The sequence below is a fragment of the Mus caroli genome, unplaced genomic scaffold (assembly GCF_978045245.1).
Source record: "Mus caroli unplaced genomic scaffold, Mus_caroli_1 scaffold_1, whole genome shotgun sequence".
Lineage (NCBI taxonomy): Eukaryota > Metazoa > Chordata > Mammalia > Rodentia > Muridae > Mus > Mus caroli.
In genome coordinates this window covers 69518500-69543531 of record NW_028227256.1, presented here as the reverse complement: position 1 = coordinate 69543531, position 25032 = coordinate 69518500, and the positions used below count along the sequence as shown (strand labels likewise).

Sequence of the window (25032 nt, the reverse complement as noted above, 5' to 3'; positions counted from 1 at the left end):
TCTGCTTCTGAAAATACCTCCACATACACATCATCAGTCAAGTAAGCAGTCATGTAATCAATTAGCCATCGAGACAGTGAGGATGGAGACAACAGATGCCTAACAGTGTCCCTCTCCTGTGAGCGTGGCAAAGAGTCAACCTTGCAAACCCAGGAGGGTTGGAGGTGGGTGACTGTAGTAGGGTCTTTGCATTGAAGAACATCTGAAACCATGTAGAATTGTCCTGTGGCATTCCCCATGAGGTACCCTCAGGAAGTGGGGGAGGGGGAGGCAGTCAAGGCATCAGATTTGCAGGCATCTCAGCCTCTTGATGGGAAGCCCCTCCCGACTGCTGGCTCCATCTTCAGTCATTCGTCTCAGATCCTGAGATGCCTTAAAATAGCAGTGCTGAGCAACAGCTGACTCCAAGTCCTCGGGGTGCAGCGGAGGTCTGAGCATTGACCCGCCCCTTGCTTTACAGCTGACTCAGACTTCAGGAAAGGTCAGATCCACAATCTATGAACTCACCCTAAGACACCCCCATCTTGGTTCCACCTTTGACTCAGATAATGAAAAAAAAATCATTCAAGTATAGCTTTTTTTTTTTTGTAAAGAAAATGTTATTTTAAGCCTATGTCAGGTAAACAAATGGCAGTATTGGCACCACCACCCTGTTAATCTATTTCCAAGTTACTACCCTGACTTCAATTATGAGTTTCTAGGCACTGGGGACCTCTCTGATTCTGTTGGTCCTGAAAACTCAGTGATGTGAGGCAAGTACATGCCAATTCCTTTTTCTATATAGAAGTAGTTTGGACTCAAAACTGTGCTGTATGGTTGTGTCCTAGATTGTTCCAAGTGTGTGTCCTGGACTCCTCTGGCCTAGCCAAGTGTCAGACAACTGTCTGCTCAGTCACAGTGGCGACCCTCTGTGCAAAAAGCCCAGCTGGATTTTCTGTAGAAGTTGGGGCTGGCAGACCTGACTAAAAGCTAACAGATCAATGGGTAGGGTTTAGCCATCAGAGCAGGGAGGTACTTTCCCATATATCTTGGCTCCCTCATGCCCTGGTTTGTGTCCCAGGCAAAGATGTCAGAAGTTGTTCAAGTCTTCATTACGGAACAGCATATTAGTGACCTTCGCAAAGCAAGGTTTGCATCTAGAATACCTACTGAGAAAAGAGTCATAGCCTTGTGGGGCTTGAGACCCCATTGCCTGCTTCCCTCTTTGTCTTTGATAGCTCTGAACAGCAATTTAGTTAGTGCTAGCTTCCTGTGGTTTTAGTTAACCATGGCTGCCTGGTACCCAAAAAAAAACATTGAAAAGGAAACCGCAGAAAGAATTAATAACTTATAATTGCATATTGTTCTGAGTAGAGGGAGAAAATGCCATGCCTTCCTCTCCTTCCTCCCCAGGACGTGAGTCATCCCTTTCTTCATCATCCAAACCGTATGGGTTATTTACCTATTAGTTACTGAGTAATCACCTCAGCTAGCAGATTAGCTGGCATGAGTCATCACAGTACTTGGTCCACTATTGTCTGAGGCTTCAGGTATTTACTGGGGGGCCTTAGAATGCATCCCCCTTAATGAGAGAAGAGTATAATATATTAATGAACATTTAATTACTGCTTGTTAAGTGTTAGTTCACACATAGTATCAAATTGAACCCTGGAAACAACTCAGTGGAGTGCTATTATTATGCCCAGGTTTAGACAATAGAGGCAGAGAGTGATTTGTGGACTTGTTGGAGGCTGTACAGCTATGAAGCAGCAAAGCAGGTTGCTGTCTGCAACAGGAACTATGTATGGTTCCTGTGTCCAAGCACCTACCTTGTATATAATAATACATAATACAGGCACACATACCCAGGTATGCTCACCTCTGCCTTGACAAGTTCATGTGTGCCTTTACTGAAACATAGTGAAGAATGCCCTTCATTCCCTGGCTTTACATTTAACACTCACAAGAGTCAGGAAGAAAAAAGGACCAATTACTTCCATCTTTAAAGAAGGCAAAATTTATGGTCATCATGATTTATGGTGACTTCTTGCTCACACCCAACAAGTTTGGGGACACGGCCCAAGAAGACTTGGGTCCTCTGATGCCTTATTTAATGTCCCTTCCTGGTGCACAGAAGAGCATCTCCTCCTTGCACTCCTCCCATTGCTTTCCACTTCCTGATGCTGCAGGACTGGAGTTCACAGGGAGAAAGTCTTATGATCTGGGGGTCAGAATCTCATTTAGACTAGATTCTGAGGGCTGGAGAGATGGCTCAACGGTTAAGAGCACTGTCTGCTCTTCCAAAGGATTCAGGTTCAACTCCTAGCACCCACATGGCAGCTCACAACTGTCTGTAGCTCCAGTTCCAAAGGATGTGACTCCTTCACACCAATGCACATAAAATAAAATTAAATATGTAGAATGAGATTCTGGTGTTCGGGGTATTTGTTGGCAATGGGGCTTGGCACCACCAATTCCCTTCTCCATTCCCAGCCCTCCTGTCAGATCTCAGAGCTCTCTGCTTCTCAGCTCTCTACTTGCAGTGCCTCCTGTTCTACTCCCATGGAGCCTCACATGGGACAAGAAGGAGCTCTTATCTACAGCACCTCATCCTCCCTCTTGTTCAGCACACTCACTTTAGTCAGAGGCCCAGCCCATCAGATGGTTTAGAGCTGAAAGGAAGAGCATCAGGATAAAGAGGACCTTTCTGTGCTTCTATGTCTTTGGGATTATCAAAGAGGAGAAGGAGTTGGATCTTAGTGTTGCCCAACCCAATTACAGTTAGAAACTCTTCACTAGACTGTGTAGGGTTGGCCCTGGAAAAAGCATTTATTGTACATGAGAGAAGTCCATGTGATAGGGCCATCTTCTGGAAAATGCCTTTGTTATGTGTAACCCTAGGCTGGGGAAGCACTGGAAAATTTAAAGGACTAATGCTCTGTAATGGGATGCTATCAGTGTAATTAAATGTTAAGGCCCATGTCCTATATCTGGATTAAAACTGAGATATTTTCCAATACCTACTGTTCCTTGGAAGCCACTGGCCTACCCCATCTGAGCCCAGTGATGTCAGAGGGAGGGGTCTCTATTGGCAGGTGGAAGGCACTGTGCCTCCCCTCTGTGTTTACACCACAATGATCCTTGGGTATGTTCCAGGAAGAACACACACATATCCATGATGGATTGCATATGTAAATTCTTAGACTTACATGGTCCTGAGGCTGTAGGTGTCATAGGGCAAGGGTCTTTTAGTTTTGTCCATTGCTTTAGTTCTAGCATCTAGAATAGTGGCCAGGCACATGGAAATGATCATTGTACTCATTGTACTTATTTGCTGAGTACAATGAGCCTAAACTAAAGTCCTACTCAAGGCTAATTTAGGACATTGCTCCATAGATGAACCACAGAATCATAGAATTCCATAGCCCAAATTCAACCACACTCCAGCCTCCAGCTCAATAGTGCTGTAAGTACACTGGTTTCTTTCTTCTGTTTAAAAAGAAAAAAGGAGTTAAAATACAGTTGATATATTGCGAACTGTTTTTTTTTTCCTTACTCCCACATGCCATGTCCTCTCCTTCCCTGTCAAATTGTTGATCTCTAACATGTACACTAAACGGCAGCCAAGATGGTGTTGCAAAAACAAAACAAAACAGTCAAAGGAAGACCTGTGCCCTCTTAGCACCTATTAGTGAGGAAATCAACCGTGCTGCTCTAGAAGGAATAGTCTGGCACCGTGGAGCAACACCCACACCAGCTCTTTTTCTTCTCACCTTCGGATTTCCATGTTTTTGAAGTCAAATATAAGGGTCTCCTCCTCAGCCAGGCCTGCCCAGAGCCCCCCTCCTTACAATGATGTCTGATCAGTTTATACATATACAGTACTGGTTTCCTCTGCACCCAACATATAATATAAAACTGCAAAGATGTCTATTGGACTACAAGTGGAGAAGCCCTGGCCTAACTCTAGGCCAGTGAACTGATGGAGCAGAAGTAAGAGTGTGGGCATGGGATACGGGCAGTCAAGCAGCTAATCTGTCACTCTCTCCTCCTCAGTGGCAGGCCATATCCCTGACGGTCATCGAGAAGGTTCAAATTGCAGCCGCCATCTTGGGTTCTCTCTTCCTCATCGCCAGTATCTCTTGGCTCATCTGGTCAACCTTCAGTCCCTCAGCAAAATGGCAACGCCAAGACCTCCTCTTCCAGATCTGCTATGGGATGTATGGCTTCATGGACGTGGTGTGCATAGGTGGGTCTGGGGGCTTGTCTCTGGGGGAAGTGATGAACTACCTAGTAAGGAAATGGGGAAAAAAGGTCTCAAGATCCTCTCTACTTGGAGGCCAAGCAGAGAAGTACTGGGCTTGAGACCCAAGATCTAGGAGGAAGCCACAGCTTAGGCATAAGAGATGGGTAGGGAAGAAGAGGGGGGCTGGGGAAAGAAGAAAAATTGAAATCATTACCAATCAAATCTGTCTCATCCAGTTGAAGACAAGGATGAAGCTTGACTCTGAGGTGAAGATCAGTTGGTGGGTTCATCTGCCTTGGGCAGGGAATGGAAGGCTTCTCCTCAGTTGCACACCCCACAAGCCATGACTTATCATGTCTATACAGCAAAATACCTAGAAGCACCATGATGAGAACTGTCTTTTTTATTTTTCTGTGTGAATATATGTACATGTGGGTGGATCACATGTGATGAAGGCTTGCACATACATGCACATATAAGTGTGCATGTGAGCAACCCACATATGGGAGAGGAGTTGTCAGAAGACAACTTTGTATGTTGTCCTTAGATGCCTTCCACCTTTAGTCTGAGACAGGGTCTGTCATGGTCCTGGAACGTGGACAGGTAGGTTAGATGAGCTGTTCAGCAAGTGCCAGGGATCTACCTATGTCCACCTCTCTTCTCATTGTTTCCAAAATTATAGACATGCTGCCACAGCTGGCTTTTCATGGGGACTCCAGGAATCAGACCTTAGTTCCCCATACTTGTAAAGCAAGCCTTTCTGCTAACTAAGCCACCTCTCTGCCTCCTACCTCTTTCTTCTTCTATAAGCCTATTCTAGTATCCCAAATTTCTCTAATCTAGTCCTTTGAAAAGTATGTGTAGGTTGGGGTTCCACACAGGCTCAAGAGTTTGGGGAGTAGGAAATATAATGCTGTTCTGAAGCCCCACATCTGCTCTACCATGAGCTTCTGAGTTATTGTCATTGTTGTTGTTGTTATTCATTTTAGGTACTATTTTGTTTGAAAGGATTAAGTGTTTTAGGGAAAAGTTAGAACCCACTTCTTTAGTTCCCACTTCTTCCCCCATCCAATGCTCAGGTCAATGTTCTGCCTCCTGATTACCATGACTCATGGAGGACTGGGTCCTTTTTCTTTCAACAGATGGTATGGCTATTGATAATAAGGATGGTTGCTCCATGCAAGTGAGGAGGTGGAAACAGTCCTGGTTATTCTGAGTGAAACTGACGCATGCTTGAACACTGGCCATACATCCTCATCTGGAACTTTCATATCCCCAGGCCACAGGACTGGGAACATTGTGCTACTGAAAGTCGCACAGTGTTCCTCTTGACACTACTGTGCTACTTCAAATATGCCACTCTGCTCTGTTTGGCAGGAAAACACCTACTAGTTATAATTTGGCTGAGACGATGGTGATGTAGAGTTCTTTGGGGTCATGTAATATTAGAAATTGAAAAGACCTGGAGTGTATCATACTGATCACAGAAGCCAAGGGCCAGTAATGCCAGACCTTGTGTGTTTATCTAAGCCAGTGTATTTTGTCTGGCTATGTTAATTCAATATATCAACCCGAGGGACAAAGATTACTTTTCTTATTTTTCAGATTGTGAAATATTGAAAGGTGCATCTTAAGGCTAACTCAATACGAGCGTAAGAACTATAGTTCAGTGCTGACCCTAGCAAATTCTGGGCAGTGAAATAAAACAGAGAGTGTCATGTGACCTGGACATGGAGCAGGAGGTGATGGGCAGCAGTTGGCAGCCATAAGCAGGCTCCTGTGGTGGCTGTGATGCTGGCCAACAGTGACACTGGTGGCTGTAAGGGTAAAATTTTACATCAGTTGCTCTTGCTCCACAGTACTGTCTGCAGCCGTACACTGGATGGGTGTGAAAATATAGGGGCTTGCTGCAGGGAGAATCAAGTGGAAGCTGCAGTATTCACCAAGGATGCTTTTATTTTGGGTCTCAGTCTTCCTAGAAAGCAAACTTGGCATCAGTCTAAGGAGTGCAAGATGGAAACTCAGGCTTTCTTCAGCTGGAGAATCCTCAGTGTGTCCCTCTTCCATATGCTTCTGAGTCCAGGCTCATCCCTTGGCTTCCAAAGCCACCAAGAGCCACAGTGTCATTGCAGGAGCAACCTGAGCATGGTTTTCAGAGCCCCCTAAAAACGTGGGTTGGGGAAAATGTTGAGTAAAAGATTCCATAGCCAAGTTCCAAGCTCCACGAAGAAAGAAAATAAGTCCTACAAGAGTACTGGCTCAAAGGTGCTAAGGCCAGAGGCAAACCATCTGCTGCTGTGAATGGCTGTGTTTTCTGTTTTTCAGGCACCGAGACCAATTTGTTCCCTAAAACTGTTAAATAGCCATGGATAGTAAAGACTGCATATAAGCATCAAATGAGTAGTTCTTTATGTACAGGTCTTTTTAAATGTTTTTACTTTTCTATTGGAGTAGTGTGGTAAGTTACAGTTCAGGATGGCTCAGGGACTCTGCAGAGAAATTCCACTGAAAGCCAAGAGCAAACACTGCTTACTGCTTGTGAAACCAAATCGGTCTCATTCATAGCTGGATTCATCCAGCTGGCTTTTAGGAGCATCCGTTGTCACTGAGAAAAACCAAGAGTAATGATTCAAAGAATGGGCTTTAGTCCTCATTAAAGGATTTTGCCAGACTCTCTAGGTTCCCCATCAGAGGCAGTTAGTTGACCTCCGGGGTTGAGGTAAACGACTTTGAATGTGAGCATATCAATGGGCAATGCAGTTCCCGATACAAACGGTTCCAGAAGACAGTGCATCTACAAACGGTTCCAGAAGACAGTGCATCTCTTGCGTTAGAGTCTTAATCTCGTAGACCAATGCATGCGACTATGAGAATCAAATGTAAGTTAATGAGAACACAAAACACCAAATCCCTAGAAAGAAGCAATGAGGGCACAACCCTTCGATGATCAGAGGGGTGAATACTGTGGTCATATTTCACAGGTTGGTAAAGCTCAGAGAAACTGTATTCTAGGCCACACAGCTAAGCACACAGTGGAGTTGAGAATGAGACTAAGAACCTCTAGCTCCAATTCCAGGGCATTTGCTATAGCCTATTGTATCTCTGGTTGCTCTATATGAAATTGTATGTACCAGTTAGGGATGACCCCTACCCTAGCAATATTGTAACATAGAAGACATCAAGGGAGGTAGAAATGAACCCAGTCGTAACTATCAGCAGCAATCAGAAGTTTGCTGGGCCCCATCTGCTCCAGTCTTGTGTTTGGGATCCAAGTCATCAGCCATGGTTGTATCTTTTAAAAAGTCAGTGCTGTTTTTATGCCAATGGAGAAAGAGGCTTTAGAAATTAGGATGGAATTTGGATAGCCTATCTGCCTATGATATCCTCTGTCAAAGGGTATTTTAGGTTAGGTAAACTAATTCTACTGATGGACATGGACTTGGAAAGTCTATTTTTTGACCTCACCCTTAAGCATGAGAGGCACCAGTTCTAGTGGATCTTTTGTCCCATGGAGGGGCGTGACTGACCACCAATGCTCAGCAACCAGAGCTTGTGCTGTAGTCTGAATTCAGACATGAGTCCCAGGAAGAGGAAAATGGGTCAGAGGGCCTTGGGATGGCTATATCTATTTCTTCAACAGCATTTATTAGTTGCCTTGTGCTCGCTCCCCCCAAAACCAAGAGACATTAAACGAGAGGTGAATGAGACGTATCTGTTCAAGAACCTAGTCTTCAAGCACACAATAACTCACGATGGGGAGGGTTTCTGTTGGAGGCAGAGAGGGAGACAGAAGAGAACAATGAACTCTCTGAGAAGACCCAAAAAAAGACCCCTTGCTGAAGGAACCCTACCTTAAGTTAGTTTCAAAAGAGAAATCAAAGTCTGTCCAAAAGAGGGAGAAAAATATTCTTGGCAAAGGGACTTGTGTGTGGAAACACAGAAGAGCGAAGAAGGTGTGCTTGGGAGGCTTTGTGGGCTTATATGGTTCAAAGGCAAAGAACCAGGGCAGGAGGTTAACGATGAGCAATGAATTGGGGGAAGATGGCAGAGGCTAAATCCCATGGGGTCATAAATCATGTGCTAAGAACTCCTACATCACTTTGCTGGGGTTGTGGAAGCAATGATAGAATTTTACATAGGAACGTCTGATTAGACATAGATTTTTAAACCTATAAATTTAACAACTATGGGAAGGATAGATCAGAGCTGGATAGACTGGAAGAAGGAGGGACCAGATGAGAAATAATTATCTAAGCAGGAAACAGAGATGCAACACAGACAGTGTAAAGGTGACCTTGAGATGCACATAGCTCCTGGAATGGATGGAATGAGGTAGACAGTCACTGAAACAAAGGCAATCCAAGGGTATGCTTTGACCAAGAAACCAAAACAAAAAGAGCACCCCGATCTTAAAATCCACGCAGGGGGGGCAAAGGCTCTCCCTAAACCAAGAGTTTGCAGTCAAGAGAAACAAGACATCATAGACAGCAGAGATGAGAAGGCAACTCCAGGGGAGGTTGATTGGAGCCTGGGGGTGTGGCTGAAGCAGTAGTAGGGGCTTGGGGGCGGGGAGGGCTTTCATAGCAAGTAGTTCTTTCCTGTGAGATAGGAGAAGGTGTTGAGGGCTTTGGGCCAGTCCTGCAAGTGTTGGTGGCTGACTGGAAGAAGGGAGATGGTAAGAGAAAGTAAAAGCTTTAATCCATGCATGAGAATCTGTTGAAAGTTGGGTCAGATTTGAAGCAGATTCGGAGGCCCACAGGAAGAGCTGAAGTCATGGGTTTGATGAGTTACTGTAGGAGGGATGTTCTGAGGAGAGGTAGATTAAGGATGTAGGACAGGTTACATTTAAGGGATTGATGGAGACAGAACAGAGAGAACAGGAGAAACTGAGTCTCTGATGTCAGAGTGATAGGGTCTGGACTGATAGGCGTAATGAGGTAGAATTGGTCTAGGGCTCACAGCCACATCTCGCCCAGTCTTTTTCTAAGATTGTGTTCTTAAGTACCACCTCTCTCTGCTTCCATTCCTCCTCTGTGAAGCTATCTAATGCATCACTGTTGGGGAATGAGACGGCACATGGAGATAGTAGGTAGGTCCTCAGGAATAGCCGTGACCAGGGTAGAAAGCACTCAGTCAGAGTGCAGTCCCCTTTAAATGAACAAAGGTTTGCCAATTGTTACCACAATCTCAATTCAGTCTCAGCCAAGACAGAGATGGAGCCTGACCCTGACTTCCTGGCACAGTCTGCTTTTATTTTGAGCATAATCTTTTCTTGAAGGCTCTTAGTTCCCTCACACACTCACCTCCCTTCACCAAGATCCACCTCCTCCTCTTCCGTCATCTCTAATGATGCTGATGTTTGTAGCAGAAGTTGACAGACCTTTCCAACAAGCAAATGGGGGCATTCTCTGCTCCAGGGGGTGACATTATTAGGACTTAACACGGGGAAATTAATTTAAAGGTGTTGGTACCAAAAATAATTTTTAATCACTCCACAGACCTAAGAGATTGACCATCAAAAAGTCAACACTGCAAACTGAGGCTGTCGTCCTTGTCATGTCTGTTTACATTTGTCCCTTCTGAGTGGAGGAGAAAAAGAAGAAGAATGCCTTTGAGCTTATTTCTGAACCTTAAAACAATGGTAGAGTATTTTTCAATAGTAGAGCAATTGTTAAAAGTATAGAAACAGCTGTTTCTTCTCTGTGTGGTCCTTTGAGGTCCTGTCTTGTGATGTCTAGATATCTTGCCCCTGTTCTTAAAAAGTACAAAGATTTAACTGGGAATAGGAGAAGGGAAAAACGATTGTGAAACATTTGTAATTTTGTATCTAATTTTAGGGACAGTGAGATAGCTCAGTGGGTAAAGGCACCCTCAGATCCACATGGTGGAAAGAGAGAACTGATTCCTGCAAGTTGTCCTCTGACCGACACACACACACATATAGACATACACATACACATACACATGCACACACATATGCACACAAATAAATTTATAAATATAACTTAATTTTATTCAGATTCACTCATCACTCTGGGTAGAAATGACTCCACTCATTAAGCTGTTAATCCCTGCTTAGGAAACTGGGCAGACAGCAGAGATAGCCTGGTCTGATAGTCTAGGCAACCAGATTAGTTCCCTAACAACTTTTATGGCCTTGGACATACATCCTCTTTATAAATGATTTCCTCATCTATAGGATGAAAGTGTTGGCCCTAATAATCTTTGAGATCCTCCTAGCCTAGGACTTAGAAGTTACATAGTAAGCGGATAGTAAAGTCCTCAAAGGTTGACAACTGAGGCTGTAAGGAATCCCCAATAATGTTGGGCTGGGTATAAGAAGTATCAATCTCACAAATGGATGAGAGGGTGCTTGGTCTATACTCTGTCATCTCCAAGTAGCTTGTCCAGTTTCTGGATACATGTTGACTCGTATCTTACCACCCAAAGCTTCCTGTACCCAGTCATCTCTGTCCACAGCAAGACTGCCAGATGCATTGAGAGCGAGGGTGATGGATTTAGAAGAAAATTTGCCAAGTGAGCACCACCCACTCTACAGGACACCCCACAGAGAGGCACTTCACTCTTCCAGATGTACCCACAAAACCCAAGTATTCTAGGAACACCTCTTTGGGACTGTTCTCAATGTCAGACAGATTCAGGAATGATGTGTCTGTCTATTGGTAGGCTTGCGATGAAGAACAGACCCAAGCAAATAAATAATATAGATGCTAAAACCAGCGAATGCATTTGGGGAATGCCATGACACATGCCATCAAGACACAGACTGCTCTTCTCTGAAGGTGTTAGGGAAATCCAGCAACCTACGGCATCCAACCGTCAGTGCTTTAACCCAGCAAGGTTCCAGAGCACTGAGAGGGTCTCCTCCACACAATGAACAAGGGATCCAAGCTCTTCCCACTCTGTAGCTGCAGTGTCTTTAGGCTTTTAAGCCTTTTAAGCCTTTTGCTTCTTTCTAGCAGAAAATTGACCATGAATAAGGCAAACCCTCCTCTTACACTTTCCACTCAGTGTCTATTTCTTAAACGTTGGCCTGACTGTGTTCACATTCACACCAGGAATCTGGCCCCTCATGGTCCACACAGGGAAAGGAAATGCCATTCCTTCCCAGGGGCAGCTGTATATGGAGGGAGGACGGGGGGGGGGGGTATTACCGCCATCTCTGTCGCTGTGAGCCCACCCCACTGAGGGAAACGTTCTGAGCCCTGATAGTCCGATGGAAGAAACAACACCTGAGTTCCCAAATATTATCTGTTAAAGTCTCAAAGGTTTTTAAGAGCCCAAATTCTCAGTGGATACAGAATATGTCAGTTATTTTTGCATCACTGTAACCAAAATGCCTGACAGAAACAACTTAAACCAGGGCCATTTGTTTTGGCTTGGGGTTTCTCAGGCTGTAGTCCATTCTGGCACGGAAGACAGGGAGGAGGGAATGACTATCTACCAAGGTGGGAGCATGTGGTGGAGGGTTGTTCATATCATAGAAGACAGGAAGTAGAGAAAGCAGCCTGGAACGGGGGAAGCATATCACCCTTAGAGCCTCCCTCCAGTGTGACCTACTTATGCCAGCCAGGCCCCACCTCCTAATGACTCCACAGCCTTCAGAATAGCACAGGAGTCAGGGGGCTGAGAGCCTGTGGGGGCAACATTTCAGATTCAAACAATAACACAGAGTTTCGGTATGTCTGCCTACACAAACAACTTTTTAAATTTGTAATAACATATGTGAAGCACAGCCTGGCTCGCTTGAGAAGCATGGAGATGTCTCCCCAGAGAGTATGAGGTGGCTTTGCCAATCTGGCGTCCCCAGCCGCACCAAAAATAACCGGCTTGCTGGCTGGCTGGCTTGCTTGCTTGCTTTATTTGTTTATTTGTTTGTTTATTTATTTATTTAAAATGAAATAATGTATATTTATTTAATAATGATGATAAAATACTAACCAGCATTCATTATGCACTGTGTCCTAAGTGCTGTGAAAAGAGCTTCATACACTGTAGTGTTGGGTTTTGTTTTGTTTTTTCTTAATCTTCTTTACCCCCATGCAACTCTGTGGCATGGTTGCTACTACAATGGCCCATCTGCCTGATGGGAAAACTGAGAATGAGACGTGAAGATAAAAGACCTCTACAGGGTCTTTTATCTAGACTGCAATTCTGTGCTGGCCACTGTAAAAACAATGTGCCACACATTAAAACATATATTGAGCAAGAGATCTTATTAGTATCACTAATAGAAATTATACATAAACATATACCATTAAAAAAAATTGTTACCTTCTCTGTAGTTGTTTGCGAGGTGCGCACGTGACTTGGAGCATCAGCCACACAGCACTGCTCTGGCTCAGATACACCCCGGGTGATAGACTAACTGCATTTCCTTGCACAAGGAAATGTCTTCCCTGAGCTCCATTTCCTCTTCGACAAAATGGAGATTATAAGATGGCTGACCTCACATATGTTTCTGTCACGAATCGCTCATTTTGCAAAGCCCTTTTACGATGACAGAACACCGTAAAGCATTCAAGAAACATTATCGTCCCCATGGCTGTCACCATCATCATGACCTTCATCATCACCTCTAAGCACCGACACCACCCAGTGTGGCTAAGGAACGCCAAGACCCATTTTGTAGAGCAAGAGCTCTTAGCCTCACGAAGGAGCCCTGCAGAAAAAAACCCCAACTGCACAGATCCTTGCAGAAATACACCCTTCCGTGAAAGCAGTGTATATTTGAGGCTCCACATTTTCTCTCCCCTATCCAGTCTTACTGCATAAATATCACTTCATCCCCAGCATTTCACCCCCATATTTATTTTCTCCGTAAAGGCTTCTTATGGATCTGTTTTGTCCTGGGTGAGCAGAGAGGCTGCAACGGTTCTGACTCAGAAGCCTCAAGACACATTCTGTACCTTGATGAAAAGCAACCAGCCCCATCAGGTGGCTGCTATGTGAGAGTTCTGGCAGAAGTTATATCAAAGGGGCACGGGCCCTCGGTGCCTAGGCACTGACAAACACTAAAATAATGGAAACAGAAGGGAAACTGGCTTCCCATTGACCCTCATCAAACATACTGGGCATCCTTCATCCTTTGACTCTATTGTGGGACTGAGGCACCTGGGCCCACCCATCACCACTTCCCTGGGGAGGCCCCTAGCAGTGTATCTTGGTCACATTGTAAGATACATGTAAGACATGAGGATATGCCCTGGAGAATCCTGAGCAGGTAGAGGCCAATCTGATTTCTCCCAGAAGCAATCCTCTGAGCCCACCAACATAGATGGTTATCTTCCTTTCTTCTACACCTGCCAGGGGAACTTACTTACTTTAGTGTAAGTTCCAGGGTTGGGTCTTTAAGGGGTGCAATCTGGAAAGTGGGTATTTGACCACAGTGGAGCTTCAGGTAGGGACATAAGGTCACAACCCACAGCTGTCTGGCAGAAGGGAAGTATTGTAGTGTGAATGTGAATGTCTCCATAGGATCATGTATTTGAACTCTTTAACCCTAACTCATGGCACGGCATTGGAAGGCTGTGGAACCTTTTGGGGCCTTTGCAGCCTTGCTGGAAGAAGTAGATCACTGAAAGTGAGCCTTGGAGCTTTACAGTCGGATCCCACTTTCTGTTTTCTCTCCGCTTGCTGATTGTAGATGCAGTGTCACATAGACCCTTCCTCTCTTAAACTGCTTCGTGTCAGATATTTGGTCACAGTGATGAAAAAAAAATCAACCAATATAGGAAAGAGGTTGTGCTGCATGAGAGGCCATGGTGGGGCGGGGGGGGGGGGGGGGGGAAGAGGGAGAGCTCGACCCCGCCCACACCTACGGGACCAGTTGGTCTCTAGAGCACCTTTCACCCTGGTGTGCTATTCTCTATAAACAATGGCTCCTCCTAATGACAGAGAAGGAGAATAGTTCCACAGGAGAACAGATGCTTATGGTGACAGGTTGGCAAAGATGAAGACAAAAGACATACCAGTGCCCTGTGCTCTCCTTCCAATGACCCATTTCATGTGGCCCCACTGTTTATACCTGCCACGTGCGGCACTCAGGACTCCTCACCCCAGCCAGTCTCATGAAAACTCTGTGAGGAAGGGATTACCAGTTCCAACTTGCTGATAAGAAACTGAGACTCATAATAAGCAAGTCCTCTGCTGAAGCCAAAAGGCTTGGAAATGGCAGGCACACTATTACTCTCTATGTGCTCATGGGCATGTAATTGGCTCTAAATTGTGAGGACCAATTGTCTTTGGGTCCAAGAAGTGGCCATTTCTACCATTGCCCTACCTTTTTTCATCTAGCACACCTGGAGAGAGTATACTTTTCAAATGTATGTGTAGTGTGTGTGTGTGTGTGCACGTGCATGTGCATGTGCAGGTGCATGTGTGCACTTACGCATGTAGAGATCAGAAGTCAATGTCAAGTGTCTTGCTCAATTGCTTCTCTTCCTTATTTTTGGAAATAAGGACTCTCACTGAATCTGGACCTTGCCCTTCGTCTATACTGGGTGGTCAGTAAGCTCTAAGGATCCTCTATATCAGCTTTCCCAGAGCTGGGATTAAGGATATCTGCCACATGTATTTTACATGGACGTTCAGAATCCAAACTCAGTTCTTCATGTGTGTACATCAAGCACTTTATTAAATCTCTTCCTCTTCCTCCTCTTCTTTTTTTTAAATTAAAATGTAGCCAGACAGTGGTGGCACATGCCTTTAACCCTAGCACTTGGGAGGCTTAGACAGGCAGATCTCTAAGTTTGAGGCCAATTGGGTCTACAGAGTAAGTTCTAAGACAACCAGGGCTACACAGACAAACCCTGTCTCAGTGGGTGGGGGTGGGGGTGGGGGTGGGGAGAGTGAAATATGAAATATAAAATGTAGTGCATTCCGTGCAGTAGAGGGCAGGGATAAGAAGAAGACCTGTGTTGAGGCAGGGCTGCTCATCATAGCCCTCCCTAGTCACCATCAAAATCACCCCAGGCTGTTGTGAGATGCAGGTTCTCAGGCCTGGCCCCAGACCTACTGTCTCAGGCTTCCCAAGGATAGAGCCAGGAACCTGTGAGTTACTGAAGATTCTCATATACACTTAAGCCTGAAAAGTGCTAGTTTAGACTTGTCAACAACTTTCCTGTCATTTAAATCAGGACACTAGTGAGACATGAGGGTGTGGAGGTGACTTCTGAGTCACTGAGGTCATGAGAGGTTTCCCTATAGACTTCTTGATCAACTTGGTTGGAACTGTGATTGGACACATGGTGGGAAGCAGTATTGTGACCATGGCAGGGGCTCAGAGACATAGAGTGGGCATCCAGAAAAGACAGCATCAGATTAAGTTGTGTCTCTCTCACACACACACAAAAAAATCCAATGGTCAAAATGCACCAAGGGAAGGTTGGGATTTTTTTTTTTAGAGAACTCCTTGCTATTGCTATGGTTATAGGGTGCGGAGGAGCTATGCAAGTGGGACTACCTATTTGTGGTGGCCAGCCTTTTCATTCCTCGCAGTCTAAGCAAAAGGCCATTTCAGCTTAAGATAAAGATAAAGGGAGAGTGACAAAAGAGATGTCTAACAACCTGTAGCACCTATAACCCTGTGAGAAAGAGACTCCCAAAAGCTGGAAACACTTTAAAGAGATGAAGTGTTTGCTCTTCTGAAACTGGATTTATCACAAATACAACCAAGATGTGGGTGCATTGCAAATAATTGCTCAGTGGCTGTTAAATTGCTTAGAAAATCTCAGGAAAGGACTCAGTTAAAATTTACTACATTTCTGTACTCCCATCCCTCCCTCTTTCCCCCTCTCTCTCCTACCCTGTCTCCTTCCATCCTCCCCTCTCTCCCTCCCTTTCTCCATCTATTTCTTTTTTTCCTTTCTGGCTTGCTTTCGAGACAGGGTCTCATGCAACCCAGGCTGGCTTCAAACTCTCTGTGTAGTCAATGATGACCTCACCAGCCATGTGATAAAGATTCCAGGCTTGCCCCACCACACTGGTTTATGCAGTACTGGCGAGCATTCTACCGACAGCTACATCCTCATCCCTTCCTTCTCCTATGCCCAGACTCTTCACCAATAGCCCTCTTTGTTCACCTGCATCCCAGCTCTTTCTCAGTTCACAGCTGATTCCTACCCCTCATTCTTCTTGGCCGCCATGTTGACTGACTGCCATCGGGCCCAGCAGATGCGCCCAAACTCATCCGGCTCTGTTTTAAATAATTCCTCATTGCAAAGAATCGATAAGTAATTTCTGAAGCAGAAGGCTGAGGGGAGTGGATGTGAATGAGGTAGTTTATGTTTTTCCAACTTTTCCCAAATAAGTGTTATCTAGAAAAACAGGTGCGTTCCTCCCCCTCAGCCACCTATCCATTAAAACGGTTTAATTACTGCCTGAACACTAGACAGGCAATTAAAAGCAGCATTCAAATTGAAAATTTAAGGCACCCTCTTCAATCAGAGTAAAACTGTCTGATCGAGAAGCTAATTAAAAATGGAGTGTAGATTCCAGCCAGGAAGTTGGGGGCCTCAAAAGCCCCCAGTTCTCTGTACCAAGGCTCCTCCTTAGTAACTCTTGGAGGTGCTCCCAGTGCAGCATTAGCTGTGGAGACTCAGTCAGAGCCTGTCATCTGGAAAATGGCAAAGGCAGCATATGCAAACAAGGTACGCTGGAGAAACAGATGAACAAATGACCTCAGTACCATCGATGCATAGGTATACATTTAAGGGTAAGCAGAAGTAATGGGAGTGGGCACCCTGGTGGAAGAGGGGAAGCCACTTTGTCTAGCACCCATCACACTGAGCAAGGGGGTTCACAGGGGGTCTTTAGGAAATTATGCTCCCTCTAAACTATTGGGACAATTTAGATGTTGGTGTTTCCGCTCCGAGAGATGGTGTTTACCCAGGGCTAGGAACCAATGTGTCTTTCAGTGAACCCTTGAAGATACAGAGAGAGAACTGCAATTTCAGGAGTTGCTGGATAGTGGAAGAAGTGGCAGTGGGTGACGGCTCTTCTCTCCCAGCGTCTGCATATGCCTTTCAGGCTCTGTTCCCACCCCCATGATGCTCTGGGATCACAACTGGGGTAGATCCTCAGAGGGGAAGGAGCAGGGTGGGAAGTCTGGGAGCTAAGTGGCCTCAGGCGGCAGTGGTGTGAGCACAGAACAGAACAGAGGCAGCTTCAGTGAGATAGCTCATTTTAATGGGGGAACAAAGACTATTTAAACCTTTGGGAAGTGAGGGTACAGCCTTGGCAGGGGCCAGGGTGCTAGAGCTGCCTCATTGGCACGAGGAGGTGCTTCTTGGACATGACTTCATAAGGGGAAAGGAACTCTAACCTGCTTACATGTCATCCTGCAGTGGGGCAAAGGTTGGGGTACAGGGCTATGTACACCCAACGCGCAGGCCCAGGGCAGGGCAGTGATGATCCTGCTCCTGCTAACCTCAGGATAGGATTTCCAGAGTCTGGACATGCCTCAACCCTACTCTTGCTCCAGGCTTGGGGCTCCCCATTTCCCTATCCCCCACACGCATTAAAGCAGACTTGTGCTATGGTGAGCAGTCCCTGCTGTTCCTATGAGCTAGCTCTTGCCCTGAGGTTTCCGTGGCTGCAGGACAAATCCCGCCTTGTCATTCATAGCAAGCCATCTCCACTGTCACAGGCTCAGCCTTCCTTCCGACCTCTTCATTCCTCAGACAATCATCTTCTTGTTTTGCTCATTCCTTCCGCCACTTTCCATGGTGACCTCTGGACAGCAGGTCAACATTAGTGACTTCTCTGGGTGCTTCTTTCGTCAGAGCAGCTGGGGTCTAAGATACTGCATCCCTGTATCTGTCTCTATAGTGGCTGTTCATCCCTTCTCAGGCTGTGGGCCAAGAAGTAGTCCACAGGCATCTCTCTACCTGCTGGGACATCCATGCTGTCATTGCTTTGTCATTGTCTTTCAGAAACCCCATCCTTTTAAGTGCATCCCTCTTTCTTTATCCCCTTTCTCCTCACTGCTTCTGGCTACTGGCTGGCCTCCCTGAGGGAGGGATCTGATGGAGACATACTATATAGGGCTGAGTATCCCAAAGTCTCTCGCTCTCTGCATGATGTCTGGCTGGGTCTCTGTATTTGTTCCCATCTGTTGCAGGAGAAAGCTTCTCTGACAATGGTGGAGAAGGGCACCGATTACATTTGTCTTTCTGGATCTGAGATACTTCGCTCCACGTGATTTTTTTCTAGTGTGTTTTGTTTTCTACTACAGCTGTACTCCAGCACTTATATTGACTTTGGTTTCATCTTTTTCTTACAAGCGATGTCTTTTGTTTTATTCTGTCTACTAATTATCTATTAAGGCATTCCATTAATTAAAAAATGCATAGCAGTCTTATAGTATCTTATGAACTGTATTTCAGGATAGGAAAGGGGATGCTGAAACATACTTGGGGGTTATATATAGTACCATTCACTAAACTGTTTGGCTTGAAAGCATGAAGACCCTGAGTGGGCTCTGGGAATCCAAGCATAGGACAAGCGCTTTACCCTGAGTCATGTCCCCAGCCATGGTGAGAGACTTCTTGCAATATCATCACATAGCAAAACATAGGACACGTGAAAACCAACTGTCAGTCAAGGCTCTTGGTAAGGCATGTAATCTGTTCATGAGGAGTGCATTCTTGTGGCCTAATCACTGTGTAAAAGGACCCAGTTTTCAATACTAACTCATTACTAACATCTGAGTGTTTAAGAAGATGCACTTAAACAACAGTACCACCTCCGTTCCCCAAAATTCTAGCACCATCTGTCTTAGTTAGTTTTAGTTAGGGTTTCTATTACTACCACAAAATGCCATGACTGAAAAGTAAGTTGGGAATGAAAGGTTTACTCTGCTTACACTTACACATCGCTGTCCATCACCCAGGGAAATCAGTATAGGAATCCAATCAGGAGAGGCTCTTGGAGGCAGGAGCTGAGGCAGAGGTCGTGGAGGATGCTACTTACTGACTTGCTTCTCATGGCTTGCTCAGCCTGCTCTCTTATAGAACTCACCAGCCCAGGGATGGCATCACCTACCATGGGCTGGGCCCTTTCCCATTGATCACTAATTCAGAAAATGTCTTACAGTTGAATCTCATGGAGGCATTTCCTCAACTGAGGCTCCTTCCTCTCTGATGACTCTAGTTTGTGTGAAATTGACACAAAACCAGCCAGTGCATCATCTAAGTTCTCAGCTTCAATCTTATTGCTGTTTGATCGACCAGTTGGATTTTTAGCAGACATCTTAAACTTACCATAACTAACATGTGACTGTTAATACTGCAGTAAGGTGAAGAATGGCCCCCAGAGACACACAGGGCCTCATCCTGAAACTGTTAACCTTTTGTGACAGGACTCTGCAAACATGGCTAATTTGAGCATCTTGAAGTGAGGAAATTATCTTGAGTTATTCCAGTGGTCACTACATGTAATCACCAGAGTTCTTATTAAGAGAATATCAAAGAAAAATGTGATGACAGATTAATAAATGTGATGACAGAAGAAAGAGGGTGGGATGATGTGAGAAAGAGGGAGAGACAATGGCCATTTCTAGAAGTTGAAAAAGGTAAGGAAATATTCTCCCTCTAAGGCTTCTGGGAGTATAGGCCCCAGTGATGTTTGCACTTTGGTCTGGTAAGATCAACCCCAGAACTGGAAGAGAGCATATTTGTACCATTGTGGGCTACCTATTACCCTCCTCACTAGCAGCCATAGTGAATTAATAGTCACTATCACCATGCAGCTCCACACGCCAGCCCTGGGACCATCGATGTCTCTGCAAATGACCCTCACCATCCAGCTGTGGCATCAGAACCTTCAGAGCTTCCAGATGCTTCTTGTGCCCACAGCTCACTTGTCAGCCAGACTGTCAGCTCTACCCACAGCATACACCCTGCCTCCAAAGACATCTCACTCACGGCACTGCCCTGTCCCCAGCACCACAGTTCCCAGCTTCAATTACCGCTTCCCTTCCTGCTTCATTTTAGAATAATTCTATACATGTCCCTTCTGGAGTACCAGTGAATTTTCTTAGAGAGGAAATCTTTCAATACCATTCCTCTTCCAAATCTACTCAGTTGCCTCTCATTACACTGGATACAATGCAAGACACGATCATAACGGGGGCTCCGGCCACCTTCTCCACTTGCCACATCCACGGGCTTGCACTGCGCTAGGCATGCCAGCCTCAGTTTCAACCTTGGTCATTGCATTCCTGCCTCCTGGCTTGTGCACTTGCATTTCCCACCAGAGACGAGTGCCCTCTCCAGATCTTTGCATACAACTCTCCTTCTCATTTAAGCCTCAACTTAAACTTGCCTCTTCCTCTGAAACTTGCTTCTCTCTTCCCTCTTGCCAAAAAGACCCCAGTTGCCTGCAGCTAAGGGCTATTTAATCCTATTTCATCTTCCTCCTAGCATGTGCCCACACAGGAAGAGAGTCTGGTGGCCTCATTTGTACATTTTGTATATGCCTCTTAACTTAAACATAGGCTCTCTAAGGAAAGGACTTCCCGTCTCAGGCACTGCACCATCCTAAGTGCTTTGCACACAGTAGGCCTAAAATTGATATCCATTTGCCTTATTGCCAGACGTGGTTTGTTTCCAATGGCTCCCACTGGATTTGGCCAATATAACTGCAAGGATGTTCAGACAGCCACAGGGATCCATATTTCAGTAGCATTGGCTGTGCAAAGAGCTAGAGCGGAGTTTCAGTTCCCATTCAGCAGGACCACGATGACCACAGGATTTCATTGCTATTGCCCTTTAAAAGCACATGATTCATTCAACACCTGGTAAGCACAGGGCATCATGAATATGTAATACAGGGAAGGAAAAAATATTTTTATTATGATGTCATTGAAGAATTTGAATTGTGCCAAGCCAAGAAGGGGGCAGGATGGAGCAGAAGCAGGCGAAGGCAGTTCATGCAAAGCCCGGCTCTTTTGTGACCTTCTCCCTTCTGTTGACTCATGGAGTCTGGGAATCTAGTGGTGCTCTGGAGTCATGTGGCTCAGAGCTGGAAGGCAGATTTAGAATAAAAGCAACACAGAGAGACCCCAGCTTCTCCAGTGCCCGTGTCTGTGTAAGTTCAGGATGCAGTGGCATTCTCCCCCCAGTTGTTGCCTTCTTTGCTTAGCCTTTGTCTTCTTCTCTTCCTGGCAGGCCTCATCATCCACGAAGGGCCCTCGGTATATCGCATCTTTAAACGCTGGCAGGCTGTAAACCAGCAGTGGAAAGTGCTGAACTATGACAAGACAAAAGACTTAGAGGATCAAAAATCAGGAGGCAGGACAAACCTACAGACTTCCTCATCTGCCCAAGCCAATCTACCCTCTGCGGAAGAGGAGGCAGCTAGCCCGCCCGCCCGTGAAGAGGGCCCCACCAGGGCCGCCAGCCACCCCTCAGGCCCTGTGTCCCAACACCACTGTGCTTACACCATCCTACACATCCTGAGTCACTTGAGACCTCATGACCAGCGGAGCACCCAGGGCAGCGGCCGAGAGCTTGTTATGAGAGTCACCACAGTGTGAAAGGAGGCCTGGGAGGCAGGTTGAGACCACACACCATGCCACAAGAGTCTGGGCCAGGAGGGGCCCAGGGAGCAGGAATGGTGGGCCTCAAGGGGAGCTGTGGGGGAGACCGCCTGAGGGAGAGCCCTTACAATTCCCAGTCCATTGGTTCCACAGCAAAGGAAAACCAACACAAACTTCACAACAATGGGTGGGACAAATGGAATCTGTCCTAAGAAAACAAACCCTCCCAGAGAGTCACAAGTAGCAAGACACCCAGAAAAGGGTGGGCAGAAAATGGTGGCTGGTACCTGGGGTACCTGCTGTGCCTGAGGGTCTAAGGGCAGCAAAGAGAGAAAACAAAGGGCCACTTGGGTGCTGCTGCTTCCTAGCACTGGGTAACTGAGAGATGAGAGAGAGAGAGAGAGAGAGAGAGAGAGAGAGAGAGAGAGAGAGACCTTGTGAGCTGGTGGTCCTAATGTTTGCTGAGGGCCTCTACACTCTGTAAAATTCCAGTGACTCAAATGGCTTTAGGGATCCCCTGGAGACAGTTCAGGAAGGGAGTTGTTGGTATGCCTAGCCAGAGAGATGGGGTTGGGTCCCCCCAGGAAGAACTTTCCTAGCTGTAACATGAACTCAAAGAAGGCTGAGGTTTAGACATGGCGATCTTTCTGTTTCCTTGTTTATTTTACGGTGATTTGGCTCAAAGATGTTTACAGGACGTGGGGGACTCATGTACATACATGTGCATGTGGAGAGACGTGAAGACTTCTCATGAGTGGCTCAAGCACACTTCCGCTGCTGTGGCGTCAGCCTTCAAAGATGTCAGGCCAGGGATGATTTTCCTCACTACTGAGCCCTGTCTATAACCAGGATAATGCAGTGCCATGTCCTTTTGGAGTTGACACTCTCACAGGGCAGGCCCACAAGCACACACGCATATGTATGTACACATGCATGCATGCGTGTGCGAGTGAATGCCTGTGAACACACACACACAGACACACACACACAGACACACACACACAGACACACACGCACTCACGTGCTTGAGCACACACACAGACACATACATACACACACACACACATCTGGGTCTGCTGCAGCGTGGGGGTGACACTGACCTGTGTATCTCAAGGAAGGCATGAACACCTATCTAAGTATTCCTAGCTCCTTGGTACCGGTCCCCTCCCTAAAGAGGCAGTTTGCCTTGTGCTCTGGGCTATGTGCTCCGGGTTATGTGCTCCGAGCTATGTGCTCCTGGTCCTTCTGGTGCAGCCAGGCACACCAGGGAGGCAGTCAGGGAGCACAGTCGTAGGAGCCCACCAGTGTGTTCCAGGACCCTGCCAGGGAAGGCCACTGGGTGGTCACCTGCAGAGTTTCTTACTGTCATTGCACAATGGACATGTCATCCTTGGGTATTAAATGGACATTGTCAAGTACTTTTTTAAACTAGTTTTTAGGGTTTTTTTTTTTAAAAAAAACTCTCTCTTGTTTGTAATATTCTCTTAAAAGCTTGGAAATAAAATTTCTTTCCCTAGCACTCATGTCTCTTTCCCCGGTTTCCTTCCTTCCTTGCTCCTTCTCCTCCAGTGAGAGCCACTTTTCTTTCTCTGTTCTCTATGTTTCCTTAGCAAGAGTTCAACGTGTCATTATTTCATCTTTGAGAGTACAGCGGCTAGGGCAGACAGGCATGCTGCCCTCAACATGCATCCATGTGTGTATGGATACATAGGTACACATGATGCATGTATATACATGGTATGTGTGTGTATGTGACTGCATCAAAACAATGAGATTCTTGGCTTTTTGTTTGGCTTCTTAACAAATGGATTCCACCAGGTCAAAGCAGGAACTACTCTCAACCCCTTCCCAGGATACAGCCCAAGGCTCATACGAGTATTAATGCTAGCAGGATCGCTCATGAGCTCCATCCACTGGGTCCGTTTCAAAGAATTGAGAGAATCTGAGGAGGGAGGTGCAGGTCCAGGTTCCTTGAATACTTTCCTTTGAGGACCAGAGAACAGCATTCAAATTAGGCGTCCCAGAGAAAGCTTGGGCAGAGGTCAAGTACCAAAGATGGCTCCTCCCTTCACCCTGACCCGTCTCTCCCTCTTTATGATTGATGGATAGTCAGGCAGTACCATAGGTGGGACGTGCATGGTGCATCATTAGTAATTGTAGTTGGATGAGTAGTCGCTAGCAGGAGGCCCCTAGCTGGGGGAGTACTTTACAAAGATTACTTCCCAAAGAATCTTACAATCCAGAGGCTTAGAAAACACACACTGAACCATTTACAACTAAATGAAACCCACAACTACAAATAAGCTGTCTTGATAAGGGATGGAGGGGCTGCATCTCGGTTGGTAGGGTGCTCGCCTAGATGCCCAAACACTGGGTTCAGTACCCAGCACTGCATCAAGCAAGCCACATGCTTGCATTCCCAGCACCCAGGAGAGAGAGGTGTGAGGACTGGGAGGTCAAACTACATAGCGAGTTCAAGGCCCACTTGGGATACATAGGACACTAAACAGAACAAAAATTAAAAACAAACAGAATAAGGATGTGGGTTCTCAGTGTGGTCCAGAACAGGTCATTTACCTGAAACACTCATGGGAGCTCTTTGTTATGTGGATTGTCTTCTTCCAAGATAGTGTTCAATTTGAGGGAAGGTAACGGAAAACATTGAATTTCCCCTTGTCATCTCACCTCAAATTACATTAATTATTAGTATCAAACAGTCAAGAAGTATTTTACCCATGAGGGTCTGACCCAATCTCTCTCACTCTTACAGGCAGAATGACAGATAGGGATTTGAAAAACCATGTGTGCTGTACACAGTCGAGAGAGGATCTCAAATGGCTCAGAGGGCGAGGATCTAGGGCCGGCCTCAGCCTGTTTCTGAGCCTAGAGTCTGAGCTGCATTGTCTGGAACCGGGTGGTGAATACACTGCCCTTCTGCCTGTTTCGTCTGACCTCACACATGCCTCGTGCCCTCCAAACGCAGTCCATCCTGGAATGGGAAGCCAGTGATTTTCTTGGTGCTGGCCCTTCACGTGGTGGAGCCCCAGAGACTTCGCATGGTCCTGAACCCAGACTGGTGAGATGCATATGTGCCACTTATAACAGCAAACCCAGCTATCACATTTAGTGCCAAACCAGAGCTCAAATAGCCATTTAGGGGAAAGAAAGAGCTGCGGACTGAGGCTTATAGTTACAAAAAGAAGCAGGCACATCCTGTGTCTGTACCCTGTAAGCTTCATATGAA

The 25032-nt window shown here is 46.0% G+C and overlaps 1 protein-coding gene across 1 annotated transcript in view; it reads left to right on the top strand.

The window, feature by feature from the left end:
- The window catches only part of Marchf4 (membrane associated ring-CH-type finger 4), a 109426-nt gene extending 86135 nt beyond the window's left edge, over window positions 1–23291 (top strand). The window contains exons 3-4 of the mRNA XM_021174418.3: window positions 4036–4228; window positions 21418–23291. Coding sequence (XP_021030077.1) covers window positions 4036–4228; window positions 21418–21785 — 561 coding nt within the window. The 3' untranslated portion in view covers window positions 21786–23291. The remainder of the gene's footprint in view (window positions 1–4035; window positions 4229–21417) is intronic.
- Window positions 23292–25032: the final 1741 nt, after the last annotated feature.